Source organism: Tiliqua scincoides, chromosome 3 (genome assembly GCF_035046505.1).
Source record: "Tiliqua scincoides isolate rTilSci1 chromosome 3, rTilSci1.hap2, whole genome shotgun sequence".
Lineage (NCBI taxonomy): Eukaryota > Metazoa > Chordata > Lepidosauria > Squamata > Scincidae > Tiliqua > Tiliqua scincoides.
Window position 1 is genome coordinate 91058538 of NC_089823.1, and position 20346 is coordinate 91078883.

The window sequence follows — 20346 nt, forward strand, 5'->3', positions numbered from 1 at the left end:
GCACAGAACTGCTCTGGGCCCACCTGAGAACCACCAGGTGGGCCGGAACCCACTAGAAACACACAAGGCCCACCCGAGACAAACCAAGCGGGCCAGAACCCACCCGGAGGGCCTGCCCAAAACCCAATAGGTGAGCTGGGACCCACCAGAAACACACAGGGCCCGCACAAGACACACCAGGCAGGCTGGAACCCACCAGAAACACATAAGGCCTGCCCGAGACACACCAGGAACGCACTTGCAGAGCCTGCCTGAAACCCACCAGGCGGGCCGGGACCCACCAGAAATGCACAGGGCCCGCCCGAGACACACCAGGTGGGCTGGAACCCAACAGAAACACACAAGGCCTGCCTGAGACACACCAGCCAGGCCAGAACCCACCAGAAACACACAAGGCCCAACCGAGACACACCAGGCAGGCAGGAACCCACCAGAAACGCACAAGGCCCGCCTGATACACACCAGGCGGGCCAGAACCCACCCGCAGGGCCTGCCCGAAACCCACCAGGTGAGCGGGACCCGCCAGAAACATGCAGGGCCCACCCGAGACCCACCAGGTGGGCTGTGACCCGCCGGAAATGTGCAGGGCCTGCCCTACACCCAACATGTGGGCTGGGACCCACCAGAAACGCATAGGGCCCGCCCAAGACCCACCAGGTGGGCCAAGACCCACCAGAGACGTGCAGGGCTCGCCCAAGACACACCAGATGTGCCAGTGCCCACTGGAAACGTGCAGAGCCTGCAACCCACCAGAAACATGCAGGGCCACCCAAGACCCACCAGGTGGGCCAGGACCCACTAGAACCACTCGAGGCTCGCCCGAGAACCCCCACGTGGGCTGCAGGGACTGGGGTGCACCCTCCACAAGCCCTGTGTGGGGAGCCCTGCACAAGCGCCTTCAGGGCTCCCTAGGTCAGTGAAAGGGAGAGTGGGGCGATCGTGCTCCGCTTCCGCTTTTGCCTTCCCTTCCCCCTGCCACCTCCCCCCCCCCCCGCCACCACAAAGACCTACTACGGGTTTCAAACTCCTGGAGAGTTTGAAAACCGCAGCCTTACAGCTATAAGTTTGAAAGAGAGAGAGAGCTCCTTATACGCAACATAACCAGGAGAAGTCCATGTGAACATATAAAGTTTGACAGTGCAGTTTTATTCTGTGCTTCACAGCAACTTTTTCTCTACTTTATGGAAGAAAGGTTTCCCACTCCCACTGAAGGAATGCAGTGTGTGGGCAAAGAACTTAAGGAGTGGCTTCTGATATTTGTGTATGTGTTGTGCTGTGTCTCTTTTGACAAGAGAAAAGGAATAAACTTTCCAGACCAAGTTGCTATGAGGCCTTTTCTCGATCTCTGACTTATGTAAATGGTATCTTTGTGTGTCACAGTGTCTAGCTCAGCAATTTGCAAACTTTGTACCACCACGACCTACCGTGCTGTGTTGTGACCTAATGCTCGCTGTCACAGCACAAAGTATTATTGGGAGCTACCAGAGGCCACTTCAAAGATTTTCCAAAGCAGAAAGTCTCCATTTTGTTCAAAACAAATAATGGAACCTACATACAAGGTAAACCGGATTTTCAGCCCAATCCTATGGGCTGAAGCTACCAGTGGAACATGCATTTCACTGGCAGAGGCTGATGAGAAGCAGCAGTAAAGTGCCTTCCATACTGCCTGGGCAATGGTGGGAAGGCCAGAGCCTTCCTGCATCTGTTGCTGGAGCATCCGCCACCTGCTGAGGAATGGCGGGGGAGGGGTGAAACTGGGGGGAACAAAGGGCAGGGAGGCAGTAGATCTCCAGTAGATGCAGCGATAGTGCATGCTGAATCCTATACCCTCTGGCAGCAGTCTCCCCACCCTTTTCTCTCCTCAAACTTATGCTAGCAAAATCACTAGTACAGGTACAAGGAGACCCATTGCAAGTAGGAGGCTTACACAGGGGTAAGGGGATGTAAATCCCCTTTCCCTTCTCTCCCATTGGATACTACATATCCATTTTTTGTGCCGCTGCACCAGTGGGGTTGGGGGAGGATAGGACTGGATTGCAAGTTAGTAATCCAAGTTTTTTAAACAGAAGAAACTCTGCAAAGACATGTAATGATTTGCTGGAATGACTAAGCTGCAAGTTGATTCAACACAAAACTATTTTTCCATTCTGAACAGCACATAGTTGAGCAACTAGCAACAGCGTTCCCCCCCTTCATTTTTAAGTAACTTTGCCATAAATGTATATATTTGCCAATATACAAAGACAAGTTATCAGTATTTTCATGCACAAAATTTTTGAGATTTTTCTCAATGCATGTGCATTATATTGGGCACTTTGTATTAAAATTGTACATCTGTATTTAAAATGCAGCTAAGTATCCATGTAAATTAGGATATTAACTCATTAAAATCGCCCTTATTTCAGGAAATTAAGAAGTAGTACAGGTGAATGTCACTTAATAATGGGGATGCGGTCTCCTATACCTATCATTAAGTGGTGCCCTCATTAAACGACTTCACCTGTTTAAAGCCTCTGTAACTGAGGGGAGCTGTGCTCCCTTTTCATCCTGAGGCTTTTCAGAGCCCCGCAGAGGCCAAGCGTGTCCACCTACAGCCTCGGTGGGGCTCAAAATGGTAGATTTGGTAAAAAAAAAGCAACTTCCATTTTCCTTTTGGAAAACGGAAGTGATGTTTTTATGCTTTATAAGGCATTCAGAGGCCTGAGGAAGCCCCCAGCGGCCTCTGCAGGGCTCAGAAAAGCCACCAGGGGTGAGGGGACATTATTTCCCCTCAGTTACATTATTCCCCCTCAGTTACAGAGACTTCAGGTTGGAGGGGAAAGGGCTTGGCGATGGACTGTTGTATATGCAGTCCATTGCTGATCAAAACAGCGCTAACCAACATTCATCTGTATAGTGCTTTAGCCATGTTTAAATCAAGGCAACTTCTTTCACAGCTCAACCCTACATAAATCCCCACACATCAATGTAACAACACCAGTGCAGCTTCTTCTGCATCCCTCAGGGGATTTTCAACTGCTGGAGGTCTCCTTGGGGTAAGGGGTAACTCATACCTGTGCCAGCTCAATCGCTCACTCCACGCAGGTGGATCATGTCCAGGAAGGGGCTCAAGATTTGGCATGTGCTGTCACCCCTATCTCACCCCCCCTTCCTGGGCCCAGTTTGCCCACCCCCATCTCCTCCCTGTTCCATAAATGATGGCCCACAAAAAAACAACCCAACCAGACAAAACAGAATGAGGTCAATATTAAAACTTTTAAGAACCACGAATATAACCTATAAATAGCATAATGTTCGAAGCGTTTAAAAGATTAATAATGCATTCTTGTAATTCAAGTTTAGGAACAGGGGCAGCCCAATCCTAACCAACACTGGTGCAGTGAGGTCACTGCAACCAGTGAGGTCACTGTATCCAGTGCTGCGAAGGAGTAGGATGGAGGTCTCCTCAGGGTAAGAGGACATTTGCCCTCTCTTAACCATGCAAGTAAAACTGAAAAATTCTTGCTCCTAGTTGCAATATCACATACATAGCAAACTAGTCATCACCACCTGCCAAATGTAATGGCTTCATGCTTTGCACAACCTGAGCAGAATAGTCCATTAACAGCAAGATATGTTCAAAAATTTACATTATGAAGTTCTTACATCTTAATGCAGTTGAAAGCATTTTAGGACATTTATAATAAATAGCTTTGGTGGTTATAAAATGTTTTGATATCTCTTTGCTTTTAGGAATGAAGACATGCCTCTGTAATTCACTGCTTCAGGCTGGAAATACTCAGCTCTTATTAGGGCTGCTTCACACTAAGTCTTGGATCCAAAGAATGGTGAGCAGCACATCGTTCTTAATTCATTTATGCAAGGGGGAAAGCCATGGCACAGGGAAATCCTGCCTACCCATCCCTCTGGTGGGAGCAGAAGTGTTGAGTCAAATAACAAGTACCAACTGGGATCCAACACATGGTTAATTTTCTTCATGGATGTCACTTCCATGTAGTAAACAGTGTGTATTATGCACACAGGCAATCAAAGGTGATGTTTGTGTGTTTATTATCGTAGGAATCCACCTCACCCATATGTGAATAGAAAGCCATTCCACATGCATGTAGAGGTGTTTGTGTGATATTTCCTTTCAGTAGCAGTCCCTTCTTCCCCATGGGGTGATACTATGGGAGGCCTCTGAACTTGGGGGGGGGGGTGTTATTGGAAAGAAGAACCTGAAAAGTCTTGGTGCAAGGCAAAACACTGAGTGATGCATTGAATCCCAGCCAAAGAGTACTTTTAGCTAGGACTTCTTGCTATGTGTGCAAGCACTGAAATAAGATGTTCACACAACACTATAATGTATGTGTTACATTATCTAGATTATACAATTTATCTAGATTTTTTTTAAAATTATAGATTGGTAACTGCACCAAAACAAATACAAAGACACTGCTATGCAGAGTACAGCAACTCTGAAGGATCCTTATGTGAACAAAAGAGCACAACTTGACCCTTTGCAGGACTCAGTATCCCTGAATGCTGTTGTACCAGGATTGTTCTCTTTGCCCAGCACAACAGTTGAGGGTGCAATCCTAACCCCTTATGTCTGTGCTTTCCAGCACTGACATAAGGACAGTGCAGCTCTGAGGTAAGGGAACAAACATCCCTTACTTTGAGGAGGCCTCTGTGAGTGACAGCCAACTGCAGGATGCAACCATGTCCCATTGGCACCGCTATGCCAGTCCTGGAAAGCACTGATATAAGGGGTTAGGATTGCGCCCTGAATCGCATACGGATCTTAGCCAAGACAGAGCTGCTGGAATTCTAAGAGCCATCAAAGTAAATGTTCACCAATAAGTACCATGAAAGGGAGAATGAAGTGTGTGGATGCAAGGCATCCTCATTTCCCTTTTTCCAAGGCAAGATATTAAAACAAGAAGCATATAAGATGTGAAGTTGGACAACTGATGTGCTTCAGCATACAACTTGTGCAAGATTTCTTTTTTTAACCAATAAAAGAAAAATTCTAACCATCTGACAGGAGGTGAATAATTTTTTGGTGCAAGTCACATAAAACTTATTCAAAAGTTTTTTGTTCTTATCTTCTCCCAGATGTTCTTTAGATTTCATCAAGTTCATGAAACAAAGGTAATACTGACAAAAGCTAACAATGCTAATTCCTCTTCAATAAATACATATATAAATTTTCACTGCTTACCTTTTGGTGATCTGCGTAGGATCTTGCAGACCTGGATCCAGTTCAAAGATCTCATTATCCAAGAGCCTTCGGAGAGTTACATCTGCCAACTGTTCCATTATCCTGAATGCCTCATCAATATTAAGGAACATGGAGAAATCGCGTTCTTTGCTTTGAGTGGTGATGCGGATAATGTCAGTCATAAAGATATTGGGAGTTCTTTCCAGTTTCTGGACATCAACCCAGGGAATGATAAGTTTCACTGCAGTTACAAAAAGATAAGAGAGATTATTCTATATTTTTTTATCAAATACACACAGTCCAGTCTTTTGAATGCTCACTTGGAATTAAGCCCTGCTGAATTCAGGTCTTTGTTCCAAGTGTGCGTCAGATTGCAGCCACGGTTGTATAAACAAAGCAACCATGCCTGTAGTGCATTTTGTGATCAATGTACTTTATTTCAAAGGTTAGTGAAACAATAGTACTCCAAGCTAGATTTATGCAAGTTATTCCATGATGATCAAAGATGCAGCCTCTAAAGGTATTCTGAACTGCCACTTATCCTTTTAGGCACTTTTGGAATGGTAATGCAATGAATCAAGAAATCCATTCTAGCTTTTGGGAATCCCTATTAGAATAGACCAGGGGTCTACAAACTCTGGCCTGGGGGCCAGATGCGGCCCGCGGCAACCCTCTATGCAGCCCGTGGCCAGCCTCTGATCTCCTGATCTGTCCCAGTTGACCAAACACAACCAGAGTTGTGCTTGCGGGGTGGGGGTATGGGGGTCCATTTAAGTGTGTACTTTATTTCTTGGACTGTGTTTGTTCTTGGAGAAGTCCTGGACATTTGAGCCCATTCGTTTATTCATTTATCTAAGTTCCATCTCTAATGTGTTTATTTAAATTTTATATTTAATTTTTTTTCCAGCCCTCAACACTGTTCCAGATATTTGATGTGGCCCTTCAGTCAAAAAGTTTAGAGACCCCTGGAATAGACCAAGGAATTATTGTTTCAAAGAATAACAAGAAAACAAATGCACTTTCATTTGCTAGGCTTGAGAGGACTAAGAGGCCAATCCTGAGCTCCCATGACATCCCTGAGCTCTCTCTGTGGCAGCAGAGAAAACAGCTACAGCCACATCCTGCACACCAGTGGCAGCTGTAGGCAGCACCTCAGGAGAAGGGGACTTTCATTTCCTTCTCCCAGGTAAGGGAAGTAGCCCTGCAATGGGCTACTCAATTCACCTCTGACCAAAAGGTTGGCGGTGAAGTAAGAGCGTTCATGTCGGGCCCCACACGAACGCTCTGGATCCAGTGCAGCGGAGCTCCACTGGTTCGCCTCCCTTCCTTCCTGCTCCCTCCCCCTGCCTCCCCCTGGCACGCCTCCTACCCACCCTCTCTCCACCTCCCCGTCACACCTCCCCCCCGCCCCTGCTTACCTTACCATGGCTTGGCGCTCCATGCGACCGCCAAGTGGCGGAGGCTGGGCGCCCACCCGGCACTAGCCCAGCGCTGGGCTAACACAGGCATTCGCCCAGTGGTAAGTCTCACAAATGTGCCTTACAGCACTTTTGTGACAGTGTGCACTGGCAGTAAGCCAGCATGTCAAGCCCAGGATTGGGCTCTAATTCTACAATCCAGAGCAGGGCTTTCCAACTTTTTTGTTTCGGCAAGAACCAATTTTTGCAAGCATCAGTTCCTGCATGCCACACAGCAACTGTGTGTGGGAGTGGGCGATTCACTACATAGCCAATCCTTCAACCAGACGCTTCTCCAGTTACTGCTACCTCCTGGTTCCTTCTCAACTGTGCCTCTTTTGAAGGGTTAAAGTCTGGACTGCCAACAGTTGCACCTTACTGCCACCCCAGGTATCTTGACTTCTGATGTGCTTGGGCTAGGCACAGCAGTAGTGCACAGTTCCCCAAGGCAGTGGAAACACTTTACATGCATGTCAAATTAGAATAATATACAAGGCCAAGTGCCACCTCTCATACTGTGAAGTGCCACCAATGGTACTAGCATCACTGGTTGTAAAGCACTGACCTAGAGAGTAAGAAATAGCTTCTAAACTAAGGTGTTAGGATACCAGAGCAACAGTTAATGGAAATACCCATCTCCTGGAGGCTGCCAAATTCTGGGGCAAGGGGCTTTATATGGAACGTTCCCATAGAGCTCTCCCCTCTAGGCTAAGAGCATCTTCAGAGAGACAGAAGATTGAGAGCCCAATCCTGTGGTCCGTGACATGGCTCCGTGCTGCGGACCACAGTCGCAAACATGCAGTAAGGCACATTTGCGGAACTCACTGCCGGGCTCCCACCGTTGCTAGCCCAACACCGGCCAGTGGCCCAGGTTCTGCATCTCGGCGGTCTCCTGGACCGCTGGGCTGCGGAAAGGGAGGCGGGGGCGTGGACGGGGGTGTGGGGGACGCGTTCCAGGGAGGGGGGAGGCCGGCAGGGGCGGGCAGCATGTCGGGCGGAGGGAGAGAGGCGGATCCACAGAGCTGTGCTCCGCAGGATACAGGGTGCTCGTGCAGGGCTGCACGCCCTACGTGAGTGTCTTTACTTTAGCGCCGACCTTTTGGTTGGCGCTAAAGAGAGTAGCCCCATTGCGGGGCTGCTTCCCTAACTCAGGGGAAGGGGACGAATGTCCCCTTCTCCCAAGGAGCCTCCCGCGGTAGCGCAGGAGGCACAGGATTCGGCGGCAGCCCTCCTCGGAGCTGCCGAGCCTGAGTGCTGCAGGCTGCTCAGGATTGGGCTGCGAAGCGCTCCCTCCCTCTCTCTCTCTCATTTTTACAAGTTAGAAATGCAACTCAGAATTACAAACTATTATTCAGAATGTTCAGTGAACATTTCCCCACACTTCAAAACTTGACTAAAAGGATATATCATCCTCTCACACCACTCTCACCAGGATAGACTGTAGAGAATTGAAAAAGCAATTAGACAAAGGCCAATTTTGGAGGTGGGATCAGAAAAAGAGTTACAGATAGCAGTCATTATAAACAAGGCCAGCATTGTGTAGATATTCCTCAAAAAGTCAGGTACATACTAGGGGATTTCAATCAAGAACTTAACAAATCCAGAATGACTCGCTGGACTTGTTTTCAATAGTTGCTGTTTTTCCTTCCCAGCAGATTTAAACAGGAAAGCCAGAACAGCAATGCAATCATGCGGTTTCCTATAGTCACAAGCCCTGAACTCTGATACTAAGTAATGTCCTTCAGTCCAAAAACTAGGATAATGAATTCTTTATTACCCTGTTCAAAGTTATAACAAAACTAGAGTCAATGCCTATCATTAATTTCGCTAAATACAGAGCCATAGTTTTCAAACCACATGCAGTATCATGTGAACATTCAAGGGATTCAGTTAAATAAGTAAAAGCAGCTTGGGATCTAAACTAGAGTATTTCTCCCTTTTAGTATAAGAAGCAGAAATTAAAGTGCTCATATACAAAAGTGATTTCTGAAGCAATTCTTTTAATAATTTGAAGTAGTATGTGCAAACATTTATTTATCTGGATTTTTAAATTGCCCAATAGTCAAGGATTCAAAGTGAGAACCACATTTTTATGTTAGGGGATGATTAAATAGTTCTTTAGTGGCTGGCTGGGCAAGGGTTATGTAAATGCTTTCCCCACCCCACAATAGGGTAAAGGGGAGGGGGGAAGAGAACTGCCCTTTAATTAGCAAGAATGCATTTTGCTTGGTATTGTTTCACAAATCAAATAGAATCACTAGGGATCTGGGGATGGTGATGGTAAAACATCATCTTTAGCAAAATGCCCCCCTTTCTCTACCAGAGAAAAAGAGAATTTTTTACTTTTGAATCTTCTGAAGGGTCAGGAATGCTCCCCTTCCTCTACCAGAGAACTAAGCATAATGACTAGTGATACACACTCCTATGTGTTTATACAGGTACTTACATTCCTTGCCTAGAAAGAAGGAATAGAAACAGAGGTGATTGATGCTTAGGTAAAGCCATCCCTGTCGAGGAACTTTGCCTTTCCAGCAGCAACATGAATAATATGTGATCAGTTTCTCTGCTTCAGGGAAGTTAAATCTGGTCTCAAATTTCACCAGGGCTTCTCTGAACTTCTCAGGATCCTCCTCCTGTTCTGCTAGCTTACTGCTGGTTTCTTCTGCTATTAATGCCTAAGTCAACAGCAAATTAATTTATCATTAATAAAATTAATAGAAATGACCACATAACTTACTAAAATATTGTTAGAAAGATGCTAACATACACTCATAACATTCATAAATAATTTGAGGCATAGAATTTATATAGTGCTTTATAGCCCAAGCCTACCCTTCCCCCCTCCCCCAGCTGATGCAGCTGCACCAAAAAGGAGTACCAAAAAGGGACAGATCAAGAGGCTTTGGAGGAGGAAGGAGATTTAAATCCCCTTACCCCTTTGTAAGCATCCCACTCCACAATGGGACTCCTTGGACCCGTGGTCCAAGTTTGAGGAGGGAAAGGGTACAGAGAAGCTGTTGATGGAGGGGATAGGATCCACAGTATGCCATTGCCATAGGATTCACCCTGTCCTGCAATCTCTCCACCCAGTCACTCCCCCTCCCTGCCCTGTTCCGCCCCCCCTCCCCATCCCCACCACTGCTTTACCTGCCTTTGCAGCTGAGATGGGGCCTGGTGATGGACCAGCTCTTGCAGCAGCATTCCCCAAATGGCCACTGACATAGCACTCTGAGCTCCGTCAGTAGCCATTTTACAACAGTAAAAGCCTCTTCCGCTGTCATAAACCCCTCACCCTGATAGCCCAATATGGAACAAAATTGGACTGTATAAGTATTCAAGGAACTTCCCATACATTATCTTGGTGTAACCTTCACTGTGAAAGGTACATCAGTAATTATCTCCATATTGAAAACTAGGCTAACACTGAAAGAAACTGACTTTTCCAAGGCTACTTTGTGGGTTTCTGGCAGAAGAAATATTCAATCCAAGGGCTTCCAATTCATACCCGCTCCTAAGCCATGACACTACACAAATTACATCTGAAGTCAGTTCTCAGCTATACATTCTTTAGTCCTCTTTATTTCAGTGGTGCTTCGGAGAATATACAGGATATTGGATTTCTCTCTACAATATTTCCAAAAAATGAAATTAAAGGAAGACTATCCAGTATGTAGGAAATACAACAAACTGATATTTAGCAACTCATACGTAATATACTTATCAAGAACACAGGAACAGAACAGAAAGAAGTTTATTCACAAGTGGTGGGCTCTTTATTACACAATTATCTTTTAGACATTCTCTTACCTTTATTTTTCCTTTGACAAAACTAACAATATCTTCTTTATTATCAAAAACAGATAAAGTGTGGAGCAGGTTTTGATCCAACCACTCCCAGTGATCATTTATCTCCTCAATTGTGGCACCTAGCACAAAAAAAAAGAGAAAAAAGAGGACTGAACAAGGTATGATTAGGGGGAAATGTTTCAAATTCAAAAAACAAAAATGTAAAAAAGCATATTAAAAATTGTTACAGCACAATGAATTTAGATCAATTAAATAACATACAGTAACACAAAGACTTTAGCCAAAACTAACCATTGCTTTTTGTTTCCAGTGTAATGGAAAAACAAATATAAGAAATCTATCTATTGAACAGATGAAGACAGTCCAGAGTATTGTGATATTTCGTTTTCACAAAATAGTGTGACCATAAAATAGTGATTTGCACGTTTCATTCACATACATAAGTGACACATATGATCAAAGGCCATGTTTTGCTCCCTGTGCTGACTCTGAAGGGGAAGCAGCTTTTTCTATAAGATGACACTCATGATAGAACTGCATGTGCGGCGGCAGTGAAGAAGGCCAATTCTATGCTTGGGCTCATTAGGAAAGGTATTGAGAACAAAACAGCTAATATTATAATGCCGTTGTACAAATCGATGGTAAGGCCACACTTGGGAGTATTGTGTCCAGTTCTGGTCGCCGCATCTCAAAAAAGACATAGTGGAAATGGAAAAGGTGCAAAAGAGAGCGACTAAGATGATTATGGGGCTGGGGCACCTTCCTTATGAGGAAAGGCTATGGCGTTTGGGCCTCTTCAGCCTAGAAAAGAGACGCCTGAGGGGGGACATGATTGAGACATACAAAATTATGCAGGGGGTGGACAGAGTGGATAGGGAGATGCTCTTTACACTCTCACATAACACCAGAACCAGGGGACATCCACTAAAATTGAGTGTTGGGAGAGTTAGAACAGACAAAAGAAAATATTTCTTTACTCAGCGTGTGGTCGGTCTGTGGAACTCTTTGCCACAGGATGTGGTGATGGCAACTGGCCTGGACACCTTTAAAAGGGGATTGGACAAGTTTCTGGAGGAAAAATCCATTACGGGATACAAGCCATGATGTGTATGCGCAACCTCCTGATTTTAGAAATGGGTTATGTCAGAAAGCCAGATGCAAGGGAGGGCACCAGGATGCAGGTCTCTTGTTATCTGGTGTGCTCCTTGGGGCATTTGGTGGGCCGCTGTGAGATACAGGAAGCTGGACTAGATGGGCCTATGGCCTGATCCAGTGGGGCTGTTCTTATGTTGGGGATGCAATGCTTCCCTCCTACACAAATCAGAGCCACTAGAGTTCCCACTCCATGAGATCACCTTGAGAGGCTTTGTTGCAGATGCTGGGAGGGATACAGCTGGCAGTGACCCATAAGTGGGCCATCTCTGATATGGTGCCTGGCCTGTGGAACCTCCTGCCTCGTGATATCAGAACCTCTCCCTCTTTGTCAATGTTTCACAAGAATTTGAAAATATTTTTGACCCAGAAAGTTTTTAGTTATTTCTATGCATTTGCCTACATGTTGCCTAGATCAGAATTTGGCTTGTTTTTATGCTGTGCTCCTATTTGATTTTTTGGAATCTAAGAAGGAAGTCAAAATATTAGTGAGAGAGAGAGAGAGAGAGAGAGAGAGAGAGAGAGAGAGAATAGGATTACTGTGTGGAAAAAGAGAGGACCACTTTAAAGCTATCTCAAGATAATTTACATTAGCTGGATGACTGGGAAAGGAAGCATCAGAGACATGGTTATAGGTCAGTTACCAACATGGGGAAGACCAGCTGAAGGTGGTAGGAGCTTGGGTAAACTTCATAAACAAACTTGAGTTTTGCAACTATTAAAGATGCCACATATTGCCTCACACAATAAAGGTGATAAATATAGCTAAATATTTTCCACTTTCCTCTGCTAGGTTTCTTCCCACACAGAATGCCAATTGCTAGGGAAACTTTCCAAGATTTAATTTCCTCGACAGGAAGGCTTTGTGATGGCTCTTGATAAACACAATCAATCAAGATAACTCTTGCTCAAGCACATGCACAAACAAAAAACACTAGCATTAAAATGGTCTTGTTGTCTTTTTTTTTTTTTTAGTAAGAGAAAAGGCTGCATATTATTGGTAAGAGCTATGGAGCTATAGCTGCCTTCAGCTGCATTCAGTAATAAACAGTAAACCAGAATTTAAGCTTGGGCAGTGTAAAACAGAACTGCTGCTTCTCATAATCATCACCAGTCAACTGCTGCTTGGTTTATAGAAAGAAGAGGGAAACGGAGGAGAAACCAAGCTTTCCTTCTGACATTCTTGCACCTGTTAATAGTCTATAAGAGGCGTCGCAAGCAAAAAAGGCTGTTGTGAGGGAGAAGCAAAAGAAAAGGTGGGAAGGGAAACTGTTACCACCTTTGGCCCAGCACAAACATACCAAACGAGCAATTATTTAATGATCTTGAAAAAATAATAACACATTCCATAAAATTAACCATTTGAATAAATATTTATTACTTGGTTTTAGCTATGTAAGTTGCCCAAAGATTTACGAGATATGATGGAATATAGATCTATATTCAATTAAAGAACTGTCAAAGAACTGAAGGAGGATCTTGTCTTCCTGAGGAAAAAAAGAATGGGCTGGTAATCAATAAACACTGCCTGAGAACAGGCTCTCCTACAGTCGATTTTCTTTTCATTTCCCTTATGAGGTTTCAGTCACAATCTCCTTGATCAGACATTCACTTTGTTTCACTATCCTTTAAAGTCACTTCCCCATGCAGTTATTTTTTACCATCCAGTCAACCTAAATTAACCATTTGTTCTACTCTTCTGCCTCAATGCACATGAAAACATGGGTTCAGAATGTGCAACTTCTACATGCAGCATAGCATTTAAGACTGCAAGTCATAGGCAGTATTAATATTCCAATTTTCAGCAGATAGTAAAGTGGGCAACATGAATATTCTAGCACTACAATAGTTTCATACCAGGGGGAGAGGTGCAGGCACTGATGCTGATAATTGTGTTTCCAATCCATTGTGTACAGAATAAACTATAAATTATCTGAAAGCAGCAAAAATTACCTAAAGTTGAGCCAAAAACCTAATTAATAACTAATTTAGTCACCATATTACTGACACTGGCTTAGAGAAAAGAACAAATACAGAATAAAAGAGGGAATTACAGAGCCATGCTCAGCAACACTGTCCCAGAAGAAGAGCTGGGTGAGCACAGGTAAGCAGGTAAGCTGGGTGAGGATGAGCACAGGTAAGCAGGATGGGCAGTAGAGACCTAAACAACTATTTACAAGGCCATTCTCTCACATTTCCTCTTATATTGACTTTTGTACTCTGGCACAGATTCAAGAATCAAAACACAAGTGCAACATGTTAGATACAGAGAACACACATAGACAGAAATCATCATGTGTTCCTTAAATACATGCAGACTGAGGCAATGAGCACTTCCAGCTTTGTATGTATTTTAAAGGGTAGCAGTAGTTTCTACACTTGATCATCTCTAACTTGCATTTCTGTACCATGCACAAATACTGAACGTAGGCGTCTCAAGTGCGTACTCTAAGAACTTTCCCAGCATTCCCAGTATTTTTCTGCCTCTAACATTTGCAGTGAATGCAAAGGACAATCTCAGCAGTTTTACCCTTTGCTTTCCACAAGATGGTCAAAAAATCCATATGCAAAAATCAATTCTTCTAGTTGAGAGAAAAAGTCCACCTGTTGTTTTCCTGATAGTTATGGTCAAGCCCAGAAAGGCTGTTTCAGTGCTGCTGGTGGCCACATGGTGTTGCAAGCAAATTTAAGTTATTTTTTGTCTCCACTGTGTCTTATGAATTCTTTGCCTGCACATTGTGGATCAATGCAACATTGATCCTATGAATACAGATTACATTCTCTTCAGTTGGAGGAGGAACTTTTCTTAAGTTCTCTTTCTAGAGGAACATTCTCAAGAGAATCTTGGACAGGACAGTCTTGGCTCTCTCCTTGGCCCCATCTTGTCTGTCAGACTCCCCCAGTTTGTATTACAGCATTTCCCCAGGTCCTTCTTGACTTGGGGAAATGCTGCAATTGGGGGAGACTTACAGACAAGATAGGGCCAAGGAGAGAGCGGAGGCACTTTTGTATAAGAGGCAAGGGAAACAAAATATTGCTAATGTCATCTTCAAATGCTTATTCAAAAAAGAAACATGAAACACACGAGTAACCAATATGGTGAGATAAGCAATTATCTCAAAGCCACAGAGAGTGTGATGCTGTCTGCAAAGAGGAGATAAGTAGCCAAAACATTATACATAAACACTGTTTTTTTTTGCCAATAAAGGGACTCAGCTGATCTTTAGAAAAGAAAATGTAAGATACTGTAACCATGGAAGTCTCTTCTTCCTCACCCCAAGGGGGCAGTTCTGCCTCAAAGGGCTTATGGTGTGATAGCTCCAAGTCCAAGAAGAATTGAGCGAATTGGGTTTGAAAGATTATTCTTACAGTTGCTCTTTATTGGCAATCAAATTATAGGGGGGAAAGGGAGGCATTATAACCAGCTTTCCTGGGGACTTGTTTGCCTGAGAACTCCCTCCTTTCACATCCTCCAAGTTCTCTCTTACTTCACTCCCTCCTTGCCCCCTTTGTCATCTTTTTCTTTCAGTTGCTCCTGCATCTTGGCTCTTCTTCCCTGACTTTCTGCTTGTCCTCATTTTCATCTCTCCTTCTCCTTTCTTCGATTCCATCTCTCTTCCCCTGTGCTCTTTATGGGCTGGAGCCAGCTGCCCAACTCCTTCTTGTGAAGGCCAGCAGCTGAGGAATAGTTAGTCCCTCTAGCCCTTCCCTTTCATGCTACTGTTTAGCCATGCCTCACTGTTTCCACTTGCATGTCCACAGAATAAGCCACGGCCCACAGACACCTATTCCATAATCTGTTGACATGCAGAATTATTACAAATAAAGGTAACATTTAAGCTTGTCTCAATCTGCAAAAAAGTAATTCTGAAAAGTCAGCATCACTCCCAACAAAATGGATTGTGCATACCAGACCTCGTGAAGTTCTACCAAATGCAGCTGCCCAATCAGAACTCTTTCTACTTCAGTATGATGGGACTTCAAAATGTACAAAGGTGTTACGGATATAATGGGATTTCCATAGTGCAGTACTTTCAAGCCAGTGATAATCTAGCCTGCAATCTCTTCAGAAAACATACAAGGAACGATATACTAAGGTCTTTTAGCTAAAACTGATGAGCTGAAGCCCCCATGTAATATATGCTTTACTGGGTTGTACTATTTCAGATTGCAGCAGCTGACTGAACAGATGAATGCTCCACAACATAAAATGCTTCCATAGACTCATATCTAACATGTTGGGTGAAAAGGTAAGGGTAATCCCTTGGTAAGGAATTCTTTAAAAAGCCCAGGACACAGGAGAGGTATGTGTGCCCCAGGATGAAATGCCATGGTAATTGTTCCCCACAACTAAAGGCTGCAAACCAATGCACTCCTGCCCCATTGAACAAAATGGTACTTACTTCTGAGTAGAAATGCATAGATTGTGCTTGAGGTAGCCTTAGGCTTCTGAAACATTAGTATCAACAAGCCACTGTACTGCCCATAATTGAAAATGTTACAAATTATAATTTTGTTGTTAAACAAGCCCTTACGCACACAGCAATGTTATTAATTTGGGTTACCTTCCACTTCTTTTGACATGCAGGCCACACCATGCTGACTTTAGTGTTCGTCTGGTATGCAACTCACCAATGGCTATGGCCCAGTAAACTTCTGATCCATTCAATAACTCACCACATGCTATGGCAGAGTAAATAGGTGATCCCGGCACCTGAAGCAAAATTCGAAATGGAGCAACCCGTGCATTAGAATCAAGCACGGCATCCAGAGCTCCTACCAGACGACCTATACAAAAGAAAGAAAAAAACACATTTTAATAACAGACTACACATTCTCAACACAAAACAACACAAAGAAAAATTACATTAGGGACCTGCAAAATGCACTTGTAGAAGAAAATATGGACTGAATAGAAACAAAGTAATAAAATAAAGTGACTCAACAAGACATGTATGACGTTTACATCCTTTGAGACAGCCTGCAATGTTACATATGAATCAAATCTTGAAATCTAGTGTTCTGTAGTAAGAACAATTAGACCTTGACTTTTTATTTCTGTTCTTGTTGAAGACATAACCCCTTAGGGATAAAAAGAAAAAAGCCTATGACCACAAATATCAATTCCAGAAACTGCTTCTTGTTGATGGATTGACAACTCAGGGCCCAATCCTATCCAATTTTCCAGTGCCAGTGCTGCTGTGCCAATCGGGTATGCACTGCTTCCTGTGTTGGGGCAGCAGTCTTGGAGGCCTCCTCAAGGTATGGGAACATTTGTTCCCTTACCATGGGGCTCCATTTTGGCTGCACCAGTGCAGGAAAGTTGGATAGGATTGGGCTCTCATCCAACACTACCAGACAGGCCTTTAATCTACGTGAGAATTACTCTCATGCAAAACAACTAAACTAGCATGAAGGTGAGAAAGGAAAATCTAACTCAGTGTGGACTGTGCACACAGGCATTTAGCGGAAAGTATGAGCACTGTTTTGTTAAAAGCCAACTACAGTATTTATAATAATATAAACTATGTAAAGTACCAACCCAAACTAGCATTGTTCATGCAGCCCAATGCTAGGTACCCTTTACCAAACTACATGTAGGAAAGAAGCATCATCAGTACCTCAGCCTATATGACCTTCTGACTTCTACACAAGGATGTGGCTTTAAAAAATAATGAAAAGCGAATCCACCACAGAAAGTCACACACGCACACTTCTTCTTTCTTACTGTGTTTAATTCCTGTTTCTTCTCCTGAACAACTGTTCCTAGCAGCCAGTTCCTTATTTTTTCACTCCAAACTACCTTTTCCATCACACTTGTGAATGTAAAACTTGCAGTAGAAAATAAGCTTTAAGATAAACTTGAATTTCAATATATTCATTTTATTCTTCTCTGTTTTTATTTCCAATTTGTAAATATACAAGTGTAGCATGATTTTGACATGGAGGCACTTTCTGCAAGCCATCCCATATGAAATCTAAGGTGTATGTTATGATAGATAGTAATATGCCAGAACATGAACATCCGAATTGCCTTTTACATCAAGACTTGTGCTTCTAAGGCAGGGGTGCTCACACTTTTTTGGCTCGAGAGCTACTCTGAAACCCAGCAAGGCCCGGAGATCTACCAGAGTTTTTTTACAATGTTCACGCCATCATAACATAACATTTATGTGTACAATGTATGTTGGTGTACTTTGCATAACCGCATGAGCCAATATTGCACAACACAATTAACTATAAACATTTTTTGTAATTACTTGAGTTTACTTTGATGACTTGCACTGAAGTGAATCAGCCAAGGATGCATAGTCGGACAGTAACTGCTGACAGCCAGCCTCAAGCACACTTCCAAATGTTCATCAGTCATGGTGGAACGGTACTTGGACTTAATGATCTTCATGTAGGAAAAGGCTGACTCACATAAATAAGTGGAGCCCTTCCTGCCTCAGGTGCTCTTATATCCCTGAGGGCCCTATAGCCTTCAAGTGGCTGCAGCTGTGCAGCACACTCTGCTGGATGCCCAGGCCTTACCCTTAAAGGGGCCACTGCTGACACCACATCTACCTCCTCACCAGATCTTACTCGATTCCAATACAAGTGGGGGGGGGGGAGCAGATCTCTATACAGACCAGTGCAAAAACAGGGGAAAGGTGTGGGGGAGGGAAGATCTCTATATAGACATCACAGCAAGACCAGTGCAAAACCCCTTGCACACAGAACCAACAGATGGAAGTTGGGGGGGGGGGGCAGATCTCCATACATACCAGTGCAAAAGCAGGGGAAAGGTGTGGGGGAGGGAAGATCTCTGTATAGACATCACAGCAAGACCAGTGCAAAACCCCTTGCACACAGAACAAACAGATGGAAGTTGCGGGGGGGGGGGGGCAGATCTCCATACATACCAGTGCAAAAGCAGGGGAAAGGTGTGGGGGAGGGAAGATCTCTGCATAGACATCACAGCAAGACCAGTGCAAAACCCCTTGCACACAGAATCAACAGATGGAAGTGGGGGGGGCAGATCTCCATACATACCAGTGCAAAGGCAGGGGAAAGGTGTGGGGGAGGGAAGATCTCTGTATAGACATCACAGCAAGACCAGTGCAAAACCCCCTGCACACAGAATCAACAGATGGAAGTTGGGGGGGGCAGATCTCCATACATGCCAGTGCAAAAGCAGGGGAAAGGTGTGGGGGAGGGAAGATCTCTGCATAGACATCACAGCAAGACCAGTGCAAAACCCCCTGCACACAGAATCAACAGATGGAAGTTGGGGGGGGGGGCAGATCTCCATACATGCCAGTGCAAAAACAGGGGAAAGGTAAGTCAGCCCCAGTAGAGTCAATGGGGCTCACTCCCAGGGATGCGTGGACAGGAGAAAAGCCTGCCAGCGGCTCCTCTCCCAGGGAGGAGCCTGCCAGGTGCTCACTTCCTGGGCTCCCTGGGCTCACTCCCTAGGCTCACTCCCTAGGCTCCCTGGACTCACTCCCTGGGCTCGCTCCCTGGGCTCACAAGCCTGCCAGGGGCTCACTCCTAGGGATGCGTGGACGGTAGAGAAGCCTTCGATTGACTCATTTAGCCTCGAGATCAACTGGTAGCTCACGATCGACATATTGGGCACCCCTGTTCTAAGGTTAAGAGCCCAATACTAAACTGGCTTCCACCAGTGGAATGGGCACATGCACAGTCACAAACATGCCATAAAACACACTGCAGCTGTACGAAGGCCAGCACCATAGGCAGAGATGCCTCCACCAGCAAGCAGGGCCTCCACCAACGCTGGAGCTGCATCTGCTAACCGGGGTAAAAGAACCACCAGGCATTGGGGAGAGGGCAGAACAGGGGTGGGGAAGGAGTATATCTAAGTGCAGAGAGGGCAGTCCAGGGCATTTCAGGTCCAGAAGGGGGCAGAGACAACATCAGAAGCTGATGATGCATCCTATTGCCCTCTTGTGCCTTCAAGTCCTACATGGATCTCCTGCATGACTGAGCTAGCACAGACCCATAGGGGTTGCTGTTCCCTTACCCCAAGACGACCTCTGGTTGCTTCCCTGGTCCTGCAGGATACAGTGGTGGCTGTTCCAGCGTCACTGTACCACAGGATGGGCAGCCTGCCTAATATTGGGCTGTAACTGTCTTTAAAGTTCAGTTGTATGACTGTTTACTCAAATGTAAAACCCACTGACTTCAATAGAATTTATTCCTAAGTACATCAAATTTATTTATTTAGGTTGCAGTGCTAAACTATACATCAGGGGTGTCCAACCTTTTTGGCAGGAGGGCCACATCATCTCTCTGACACTGTGTTGGGGGTCGAATTAATTTACATTTCAAATGTGAATAAATTTACATAAATGAATATATTAGAGATGCAACTTGTATGAATTAATGGAGGTCTTGCAAATAGCTCAAGGCCTATAAAAGTCCTTGCACATAGCAAGGCTAGCCTTTCCTTCACTGCTATTGCTGCATCACAGATGTGAAACAGCAAGCAGTGGAGGGAACACTTGTCCCATAGCTCATGCAAGAGGTCAAACAGTCATCTTCATGCTGAGATCAGTTGCGTCAGGCCAGCATGTGTTCCAACAAGTCTTCGGAGGGCCAGATGCTCATTGGAGACTGGGGGCTCCCCGCGGGCCAGATTGTGAGTCCCTGAGGGCCGCAAGTGGCCCCCGGGCCAGGGTTTGGGCACCCCTGCTATACATATTTATCTGGGAGTAATTCCCA

At 44.7% G+C, this 20346-nt stretch overlaps 1 protein-coding gene across 3 annotated transcripts in view; it reads right to left on the bottom strand.

Moving 5' to 3' along the window:
* TBC1D8 (TBC1 domain family member 8) overlaps nucleotides 1-20346 on the bottom strand; it is a 58418-nt gene that overhangs the window by 18408 nt on the left and 19664 nt on the right. For 2 of the 3 annotated variants that reach the window (XM_066619813.1, XM_066619815.1), the window contains exons 2-5: nucleotides 16252-16407; nucleotides 10468-10586; nucleotides 9107-9335; nucleotides 5204-5444 (exon numbers count right to left, since the gene is read on the bottom strand). In XM_066619813.1, coding sequence (XP_066475910.1) covers nucleotides 5204-5444; nucleotides 9107-9335; nucleotides 10468-10586; nucleotides 16252-16407 — 745 coding nt within the window. The remainder of the gene's footprint in view (nucleotides 1-5203; nucleotides 5445-9106; nucleotides 9336-10467; nucleotides 10587-16251; nucleotides 16408-20346) is intronic. The other variant, XM_066619814.1, reaches the window with a different exon arrangement.